Source organism: Brassica oleracea, chromosome C3 (assembly GCF_000695525.1).
Source record: "Brassica oleracea var. oleracea cultivar TO1000 chromosome C3, BOL, whole genome shotgun sequence".
NCBI classification, from domain to species: domain Eukaryota; kingdom Viridiplantae; phylum Streptophyta; class Magnoliopsida; order Brassicales; family Brassicaceae; genus Brassica; species Brassica oleracea.
The window spans coordinates 50100262-50110063 of record NC_027750.1 but is presented as its reverse complement, the minus strand read 5'-3'; the positions used below and the strand labels follow the sequence as shown (position 1 = coordinate 50110063).

The window sequence follows — 9802 nt, the reverse complement described above, 5'->3', positions numbered from 1 at the left end:
TTTTGTGCTTTATGAAACTTTCTTACGGCTGGATCTTAATTTATAGATTTTTTTCTTTAGAGAACACGTTTACAAAAAGAAAACTGTTCATACATTTCATTTAAAATTCACTTTCTGTCATTAAGGTTACTTTGAATTCTTTCTCAAAAAGGAAGGTTTTGTATTGAATAACTTAAGATATTTTTTTTCTTCAACACAAATAACATAAAACATGGTAATCAAGTTATTGGAGGACTCTCGTGGTCAAGAAAACCGCTTGAATTACATTTATTTGCACTTTTCTATTCTACTTCCACATATTTATTACGATACTTCTTTAGGGTCTGGTCAATAACAAATATTACATCCAATTATGATAAACTGGAAACCTATTGTACATACTCGAGTTTTTAGTGGAAACGTAACATGAGATGAGACTAATGTTCAGTAGTTAGTCCATGAACATGTACAATATTTGTTATAATCAATACTAGATCTTCGTTTTCAAAACACAAAATTATTTTAGTTGACAAAATTATTTTAGTTGACAAAATTATTAATCGTTTGCTAGTTTATAATCGAAATGATAATTTTATTTGTTCAACTTTGTTTTGTGTTTGATAAATATTCATGGGAATAAAACCTTAAGTAAAAATGTTTTTTTAACAAAATCGTTAAAAAAATTATTTATCAATTATAGGTTGGTTTAGAAAAATAAACCACATTTTAAATATTTTAAATATTGTTTGGACACACGACTAATTATTATGTTGTCTGTGAACATAGATAATATATAGTATAATTTTGTTTTCATAATTACCTTAATGAGATTTTTTAATTTTTTCATTTACTTACTAGGAATGTTGAAGTACACCATCTAATTTTAATTGTGTACTTCAATATTTTTAGTAAATGTTAAAACAATTAAAATTGAATGGTGTACTTCAACATTTACTAGTAAGGTGTGAGTTTTTAAATTTGAGCTGTGAGGAAAACAGAGGTAATAATATAACACATGATTAAATGTTATGTTTAAATTGTGATCCTAGATAAATGACATTTTAAACTATTGAAAAGTGTCTAATTAGTAATAAGAATCCAGACATGGGATACAGAAGAAACTTACGTTCCTACAAAAACAGTGTCACACTAATTAGTTAACAATTGTGGATTGTTACTTAAGATAAATACGTTCCTAATCCTATACGTTAGCGATTGTGTTTAGTAGTTTAGCCTTATAATCTGTACTAGGTTAAGACCCGCGCAAGATCAACATTATATATATAAATTATTTTATGTATTAAGTATTTTTACATATTATGAAATAATAAATATATATTAAATAATTAAAAGTCAGTAACTATTAAATATATAATTAAATTGGTGCAAACATATAAATCAATTTTATTAATCTAAAAAATATTTTTTTTATATTTGATAGGATATGTTATTAAATTTAAATGATACTAACATAGATAATATATTTTAGTATATTTTTAATATTAATGTCTATTAAATGATGATTTCTACTTATATAGTTTTTTTGATCATTTGTATCTTTTATAGAAAAAAATTTAAATTACTGATAACAAAATTTTCATTGTGGGATTAATAGTTTTAGTAATTTATATTTTTTTAAAAAAAAATAAGTTGTCAATGATCGTTCAAAACTTTTATCAAAAAATTGTTCAAAGTAAATTTTGAAACTAAAATATTGTATTTTATATGGTTTATAGTTTAATTTAAAAACGATAGAAGATACACTATTTTTTATCAAATCTTTATTATTTAAAATCATTAATTATCATATATACTTTAGCCACATTAGGTAATTCCGTAAATTTTATTTAAGGAAATAATAAAGTACATTAATGATGAATTTATTGTTAGTTTAATAAAAAACTTATTATATAATTAGATGGACCAACATATTTCTCTAATGATTCTAAAAATCATTTTAGTGATGGCATGTGGTTACAAAAAGAAGTTGTAATGATTTTCAAATAAGATATAGGGGATAAGTAACACATGTTCAGTCGCGTCTACTACTTATATATGTTCTTTGACCGGTGGTTTTTATTTAGGTTGGGTTAATGATCGCTGGTTTGTCAAAGTAACACTTATTGCAGAGTAAATATTATTCAGTAGATATCAGAGCAAAAGCTGGAATAGCTCAGTTGGTTAGAGCGTGTGGCTGTTAACCACAAGGTCGAAGGTTCGACTCTTCCTTCTAGCGATAGCTTTTTACATTGTTCCTATTTCAGTTTCATTTTGCTCAGTACCAGGCAAAACTCTAATAACTCTCTACAAGCTTTGGAATTTTTACTTACAGAAATTCATTTCATTTACTATATAAACTAGTACTTAACAAACATCAAGAAACAATCATATACATAGCTTCCCAATTGAAGTAATCACAATATACATTCTACGACATCACAAAAGACCACAACAAATATTGACTACTATGTTACATCGCTTTGGGGCTCCAAGTTTGCTTCTATAGTCACTGCATGGCCTGCTTTAGAGCTGGGCTATTGGTTTTAATATGTTACCTTTGAATTTTTCAGAAATCAGATGGTGAGAAAATTGACAATCTGAATCACGAGGAAGAGTTTAACTTTAAGTGGTATTCGTTTCATTTTCAAAACACTTTTTGTATATGGTAACTTTAGATCTGTCCCCAGTTCTTATCGTATTGTATATTATGCATTTCAGTATATAACAGTTATGCAGATAATACAATTGATTGTTCTGCATAAAAATAGTCAAAACATATCTGAACAAATCATAAGATAAATGCATATCATAAAATATTTGATATCATGACAACAAAATAAATAACAAAAAGGTAATAAAAGAAAATGAATATAGGATTGAATTCAATTGTTTCTGATCACATCTTCTTGATAAAACCAAGCTATGGAATTCAAAGGAATTGTCCTCCCCCTTCTGGGCATCAAATCTAAACTCATTCAACTTCCAGAGCCTTTGATCAGTTCTGAAACAAACACACAAGAAAAATAATAAACCACATTAGCTTATTAACATAAGAAGAACACGTTGACATATATTTACAGGTTAGTCACCTCAGTGGCTTCTGCAGGCTTAGCCGGTTCTTGCTTGGCTTCATCGGTCTTAATGTTGTCTTCTCCTTAAAAAAACATAAACCGATTCTTAATCTCAAATTAACCAGCTCGCTTTAACTCATGCTTTGTGACTTTTAAACGAACCTCCATCTTCTGGAAGATCAGAAGTCCAGAGGGTAAGGTTGTCTCTCAGGAGCTGCATGATCAAAGTGCTGTCCTTGTACGACTCCTCACTTAGAGTATCCAACTCTGCAATCGCCTCGTCAAAGGCTTGCTTCGCCAAATGGCAAGCTCTGCAATAGTTTTCCAAGAAACCAAATCACCAACAAAGTTGACATTTCATTTAGGAATTAATGTTTGTTACCTTTCAGGAGAGTTCATGATCTCATAGTAGAAAACAGAGAAGTTAAGAGCAAGTCCAAGACGAATCGGATGGGTCGAAGGAAGGTCAGTGCTTGCAGCTTGTGTTGCAGCCTAATCAAAACTATAATCTATCAGGCTAATAATCTCCTAGCAATTTTCTAAGCTTTTGAGAATATAACATATTTAGATAATACCTCATAGCCTTTGAGCGACTGTTCAGAAGCTTCCTTCCTCTCTTGTTCAGTCTTAAACTCAGCAAAGTAACGGTAATAATCACCTTTCCTACAAAATTTCAAATCAAATTTTAATTTCATTTACATATGATGATGCTGAGGGCCAGTCCTAACATTGATTAGTGATAAAAGTTCAAGAAATATATTTTCTTAATTAATTAGGACACCAAATGATCTAATGCATGCATATTAACCACAATAAATTTGGAGGCGATGAAGAGTGTTTTATTTGTTTCTTACATCTTGTAATAGAAAACGGTAGCTTCTCCTGAAGTAGCGTGAGGGATGAGATGCTGATCAATGATAGTGAGAATATCTTTACAGATGTCAGCAAGCTCGTCTTCTACCTTTTGGCGATAACCCTTGATTTGTTTCACGTTTGATTCGTTGCCCTTGGACTCTTCCTTCTGCTCGATGGATGACATTATCCTCCACGAGGCACGTCTTGCTCCGATCACGTTCTTGTAACCAACCGACAACAGATTCCTCTCCTCAACCGTCAGCTCGCTGTCCACCTTCGCCACTTTCTTCATTGTCTCCACCATCTCTGCCAAAATTATTACCAAACCCTTTGTAATTTCTACTAAAACTTGACAAATTAAGATGTATTGGGACATATGAGATTACATACCGTCGTATCGCTCGGCCTGTTCGGAGAGCTTAGCCAAGTAGACGAATGTCTCTCGGTCTTTGTCGGATCCTGACGACATGTTGTCGGAAACTGAGATCTTGAGTTCTGTTGGTTTTTTTTTTCTTTTTTAGTGATTTTTTCTCTAGTAAGATATATAATAAGAGGTCTGAAGATGGTTCGTGAATGGCGGAAGAAGACTGAATCTCAACCTTGAGATCCTAAATGTTAGCGAAATTCCTGGGTTTTCCCTCGCAACTATTTGTAACCAACTTAACGAACTTTTTTTGCCGTCTTTGGACGTTGTTCTTTGGATAGTTATGTTATATTATGTTATGTACATCAACATGGGGATGTAGCTCAAATGGTAGAGCGCTCGCTTTGCATGCGAGAGGCACGGGGTTCGATACCCCGCATCTCCAAATGTATTTATGGTTCATGCACACTCAACTCGCGCCATGTGTTTATTCGATTATTCCACGGTTGTGGACTAAAACCATTTAAAATGTTGAATTTAATCATGCAATTAGTGATATTTGAAATTTTGGTATGCCCACTATATGATTCCTAATTTCCTATAATCAGCATTAGCATTTTAAAATATGGCCTATCCAGTTCAGGCCAATCAATCATATGGTATTCATCTCATGACTTTCTTTTACCACAGCTAAACAATCATTTTTAGCAACAATAAAACTAAAAATCATTGCTATCATTAACGATTTGGATGTCTGCGTCAAAAGAAAAGAACACCGGATATCATCTTGTAAGTATTTAAAAAACACAATCAAATCAGAACTAACAACCAACGAAAGTATATCAACATCTTGACAAGTTATAAAAGATCCACACTTGACTTTAATTTAAGAGTCTGGACACTGAACTATGTCTTCTTTGGAAATAGAGTTGCGTAAAGTGTCTTCGCCAGCTGAGAGCGTACATCTTTCAAACTGACTTGGGTTAGAGACGCTTGAAGTCTCATTACCATCTTCAAGAATTTCTGGAACAGCTACCGTGGGTAAACACAAGAGAGGCTTAGGTGGAATTTGGAGAGCCTCCACACTTCCTTCTAACATTTCAATGACTTTGATCATTGGTGGACGATCAAATGGATTGGTCTGAATACACCACAGACCAACTAATACCATTTTCCTTGCAATTTTCTCTTCTTCTTCGGTTAGTTGATCCCCAAAACACCTCATGATCTCTCCCCTCTCGAACTCCTTATAGATCCAGTCTGGAAAGTACATTGAACTGTTATTTGATCCAGATTTCTCAAAATTTTCTCTATTCCTTGCTCCAATAATCTCCAGAACGACCATCCCATAACTATATACATCTGACTTGTGCGAAACTCCTCCAAAATTCCTAGAAACCACTTCAGGGGCAATATATCCAAAGGTCCCTCTCGCGTCTAGCATTGACATGATGCTCTCGTTATTCTTGCAAAGCCTAGCAAGCCCGAAATCTGAAATCTTGGGGCAAAAATCTTTGTCCATGAGTATGTTTTGTGGTTTTATATCAAAATGCACAATCCTCGATACACACCGGTTGTGCAAATATTCTAGGCCGCGAGACAAACCTACCACAATCTTGTATAACGTCTCCCATTCCATCTTCGCTGACATATTCTCGGCAATGAACTTATCAAGGGATCCATTCGGCATGAAGTCGTATATTATTGCTTTGTTGTTCTCTTCATAGCAAAATCCAAGCAGAGAAACAATATTAACATGAGACGTTCTACTCATGCTTGCTATTTCATTGATGAACTCTTCTCCACTTCCCTTTACATCTTTCAAGATCTTTACTGCAACGTCTTGGCCTCCATCAGGTAATTTTCCTTTGTAGACAATTCCAAATCCTCCTTTCCCAAGAACATGCGCAAATGAGTTTGTCATCTTCTTGACTTTTGCGTAACTATATTGTCTCAACATTACAACTGCTTCAAAGTTTTTTCCATTCCTACTACTCTTCCTCGCATATTTTGCTCTCGCCATTAAAATGACCGCAATAATGATGAATACAGAAGCTCCCAAGGCACCTACAATAAGAGAACAAGCGTTTAGCTTAGTTTTCTTTTTGCCTACGTGCATGAGTAACTGTCACATGGATTAGGGAAAGGGTACCGAGTATGTGTTTCAACTTCCATGATCGTTTTTCTGCAAAATGTTCCAACCTAAAAGTCTCATTAACTAAAAAAGACGCGATATATTTTGGTGTGGGAAAGAAAATAAAACTTACGTCTTTTCGGTATGGCTTGAAATGGAGACTGAGTTCGACTTCCTCTTGGAGCCAGAGCCGGTCCAATGTTTTTAGATGTCCTACACAAGATTAACGTCCAGCCCATTTTCATGCTTATTAAAGCAAACAAAATCTCTGACAAAAATTGACTTCAATATATGATGACTGAAACGATGGATTCACGTACCTGTGAGTTGGAGCATGCTTGTTTGGTACTGGAGAGGGAGACGGAGCCAGTGCGTTCTCCTCGTTGTTGCTTCTCGAACATGTAACATAATCACATATCAATTTACCAAAAAAGAAGAGAGTAGCAAATTCGTTTGTGTTACTGTGGGAACATATAGATCCAAAATATGGTCCATTTCAACTTTGATCATTCTCAGATATATATATATATATATATATCATTCCTAAAAGGGACTATCTCTTAAATTTATCAATATGCACTAGTGAAATGTTGACAAACATCACCTACCCACTAACATTAAAATAGTACTCCCTAACGAATTGGCGATAAATATACTACTGCTATCTACTAAAATTTACTTGGTTATCCTGGCATTTAAGGGGCAAAAAGTGATGAGATAGCCAGCGGAGTTTGTGCATTTCCAGAGGTTGCTACTGTCATCGTAGTTATAGGCAAGTGGGCATGCTCTCCTGAGATCCTGCGACTGCGAGTCAACCGTCAGTTGGCATTTTTCCGCAGAGGCGTAATTGTTATCGCTGTCACTCTCGCAGCAGATCTCAGGCAAATTGAATTTTTCACAAGCGTTGACGCAACTAATTCCTGAAAGTTTATATTCTTTCACCGCCAACCGAGGACAGTATTTATTAGTGACAACCATGCAATCAGTGCTGGTACATGTTGGCTCATTTTGGGGGGCAATCAGCAATGGAAGGTTATAACCCTGAACGGCGCTAACTTCATAGCTATCATTCAGGCCGTGAGAATTGTTGAAGTTAAACTTAGCTAGAGTGAGAGAAGGTTTGCCTGAGTTTCCCAAGCACTCGATTTCTCCAGAGTTGCAGTCTCCGGTTTGGCATGAGAAACTCCCGGTTGTGTTGGTCAAGCATCGTGACCTGCCCCAGATACGACCTTTCCATGTAGACGGTGGGTCGATTTCACGCCTCTCTCCTTTCTTGAGAACGAAGCCAGAGATGTTGAACGGATGATCAGCAGCCGTTGTTTGAATCCCCGGCCACACAGTGAATTCGCATTCGTTCACTATCGTAATGTTCCTCGATGTTACTCCTGCAGATTAAAAAAGAATCATGAAATGATAACTAAACAAGGAAAGGTCGTATACAGACAACATACCTAAGATAAATAAATGTGAGACAAGGAGGAACATCAATGGCAATCCCACAGCCATTGGCCTGAAGAAGAAGAAAGAAATAAGAATAACTTTACCAAGGAAAAAACTAACACCATCTTTAACCCTAAAACCCTTTCAGGGATCCTTAATAAAATTTTAATAATAAATTAAACCTTAAGTGGGGTTAAGGATCTATGTTAAGAAACTTCCATTTTAAGCGGTACAATGGGGGTTTCTTAGGGGGGTGTATTCAACTGAGAGTTTTAGGTAATTTGTATTAAAATGATAAATCCACTGTTATTCAAACATGAATTTTAAAAACTCATTTAAAATCTACTGTTATTGAACTTAACATTTCGTAGAGTACTCTAAAATCCATTGTTATTGAAAATATTTTAACTTGTGGAGTTTTAAAGTTTCTAGGTGATTTTAGGGTGTTTGGGTGGAGTTTCTTAGTTAAAAAAATTGAAACTCAAATCTCATGGTTTTAGGTTATATTCTAGAGTGGTTTAACAAAAATCACATAAATCTCTGTAACTTATAGAAATCATCTAAAACTCTATTAAAAATTAAATCAATTCAAATGTTATATTGAATACACCCCCCTTAATTAGAGGTTCTTAAAAAAATGTATTAATTTTTTTTTAATAAAATTCATTTATTAAATAAAACATATTAAAAGATAACATTTAAAACATAGATTTAAAAAAAAATATGAAAATAAAGATTAGTACAATAATCGAGAATAATTCGAAAACAAACTTCCGAACTCAGTTCATCACGTCCAAATTTATGTCATATATGTTCAACCAAATCAGCTTTCAGTTGTTGATGCTTATGTGGATCACAAATTCTACTTCGAGCACCCATCATATTGGCGATATTTGAAGGGATATCTCTTTCAAAATCGAGATCGACATGTGAACTTCCGGTGTCTTCTCTTTGTTGGAACTCTGAAAGATTAAACTGAGTATACCATCTCGTTCGTCTTCCACTATCATATTATGGAGTATGATACATGCTCTCATAATCTTCCCAATTTTGGCTTTGTCCCAAAAAAATTGCCAGGTTTTTAACAATAGCAAAGCGTGCTTGCAAGACTCCAAAAGCACGCTCGACATCTTTTCGGACAGCTTTTTGTTGTTTAGCAAATAAAACCGCTTTCGGCCCTTGTGGCTCCTGAATTGATTGGATAAAAGTAGTCCATTTCAGATAAATACCGTCGGTGAGATAGTAAGCCAAATGATACTCCCTTCCTTTGACAGAGTAAGTAACTTGCGGAGCTTGACCTTGTATTATGTCATCAAAAACAAGTGAGAGATCAAGAACATTGATATCATTTAAGGTACCTGGAGGTCCAAAAATCGCATGCCATATCCATAGATCAAACGAAGCAACCGCCTCTAAAAATATTGTGGGTTTTCCCGAACCACGTGAATATTGTCCTTTCCAAGCGGTGAGACAATTCTTCCACTCCCAATGCATACAATCGATGCTTCCTATCATTTCGGGAAATCCACGGAACTCACCAACTTCAAGTAGACGTTGAAGATCAGCCAATGTTGGTCTTCTTAGGTACTCATCACCGAATAAATATATTATTCCTTCCACAAAATGTTCCAAACATGACATAGTAGTTGTTTCACCGAGTCGGAGGTATTCGTCAACAGCATCAGCCGCATTACCATATGCCAAGATACGAATGGCTGCTGTACACATTTGAAGTGGAGAGAGATTAAGACGGCCGAGAGCATCTTTCTTTTGTCGAAATAATTCAACTTCAATGGAGAGTTGATCAACAATACGCATGAACAATGGCTTGTTCATTCTAAATCGCCGTCGGAATAGATTTTTAGGATATGTTGGGGTTTCACTGAAATAATCTTCCCATAAATGTACATCGTCTTCTTCACGATTCCTTTCGATGTGAACTCGTTTTTTCCTTTTTTT

At 34.6% G+C, this 9802-nt stretch overlaps 2 protein-coding genes and 2 non-coding genes across 4 annotated transcripts; 2 read left to right on the top strand and 2 right to left on the bottom strand.

The window, feature by feature from the left end:
• The first annotated feature begins 2141 nt into the window (after positions 1–2141).
• TRNAN-GUU lies at positions 2142–2215 on the top strand. The gene has a single exon. It is a non-coding gene; the product is annotated as a tRNA-Asn (tRNA).
• A 592-nt stretch (positions 2216–2807) lies between these two features.
• On the bottom strand, positions 2808–4408 carry LOC106332613 (14-3-3-like protein GF14 iota). The gene is made up of 7 exons (XM_013771096.1): positions 4296–4408; positions 3905–4211; positions 3626–3713; positions 3433–3542; positions 3213–3361; positions 3069–3133; positions 2808–2980 (listed from the first exon to the last, which is right to left on the bottom strand). The coding sequence occupies exons 1-7, from the start codon at positions 4372–4374 to the stop codon at positions 2975–2977; spliced, it is 804 nt and encodes a 267-aa protein (XP_013626550.1). The 5' UTR covers positions 4375–4408; the 3' UTR covers positions 2808–2974.
• Positions 4409–4641: 233 nt separating this feature from the next.
• TRNAA-UGC lies at positions 4642–4714 on the top strand. Its single transcript has one exon. It is a non-coding gene; the product is annotated as a tRNA-Ala (tRNA).
• Positions 4715–5037: 323 nt separating this feature from the next.
• LOC106332998 (probable receptor-like protein kinase At5g39030) lies at positions 5038–7930 on the bottom strand. The gene is made up of 6 exons (XM_013771477.1): positions 7855–7930; positions 7083–7788; positions 6724–6792; positions 6537–6616; positions 6422–6454; positions 5038–6336 (listed from the first exon to the last, which is right to left on the bottom strand). Exons 1-6 carry the CDS (start codon positions 7907–7909, stop codon positions 5156–5158), a joined length of 2124 nt encoding a protein of 707 aa, XP_013626931.1. The 5' UTR covers positions 7910–7930; the 3' UTR covers positions 5038–5155.
• Positions 7931–9802: the final 1872 nt, after the last annotated feature.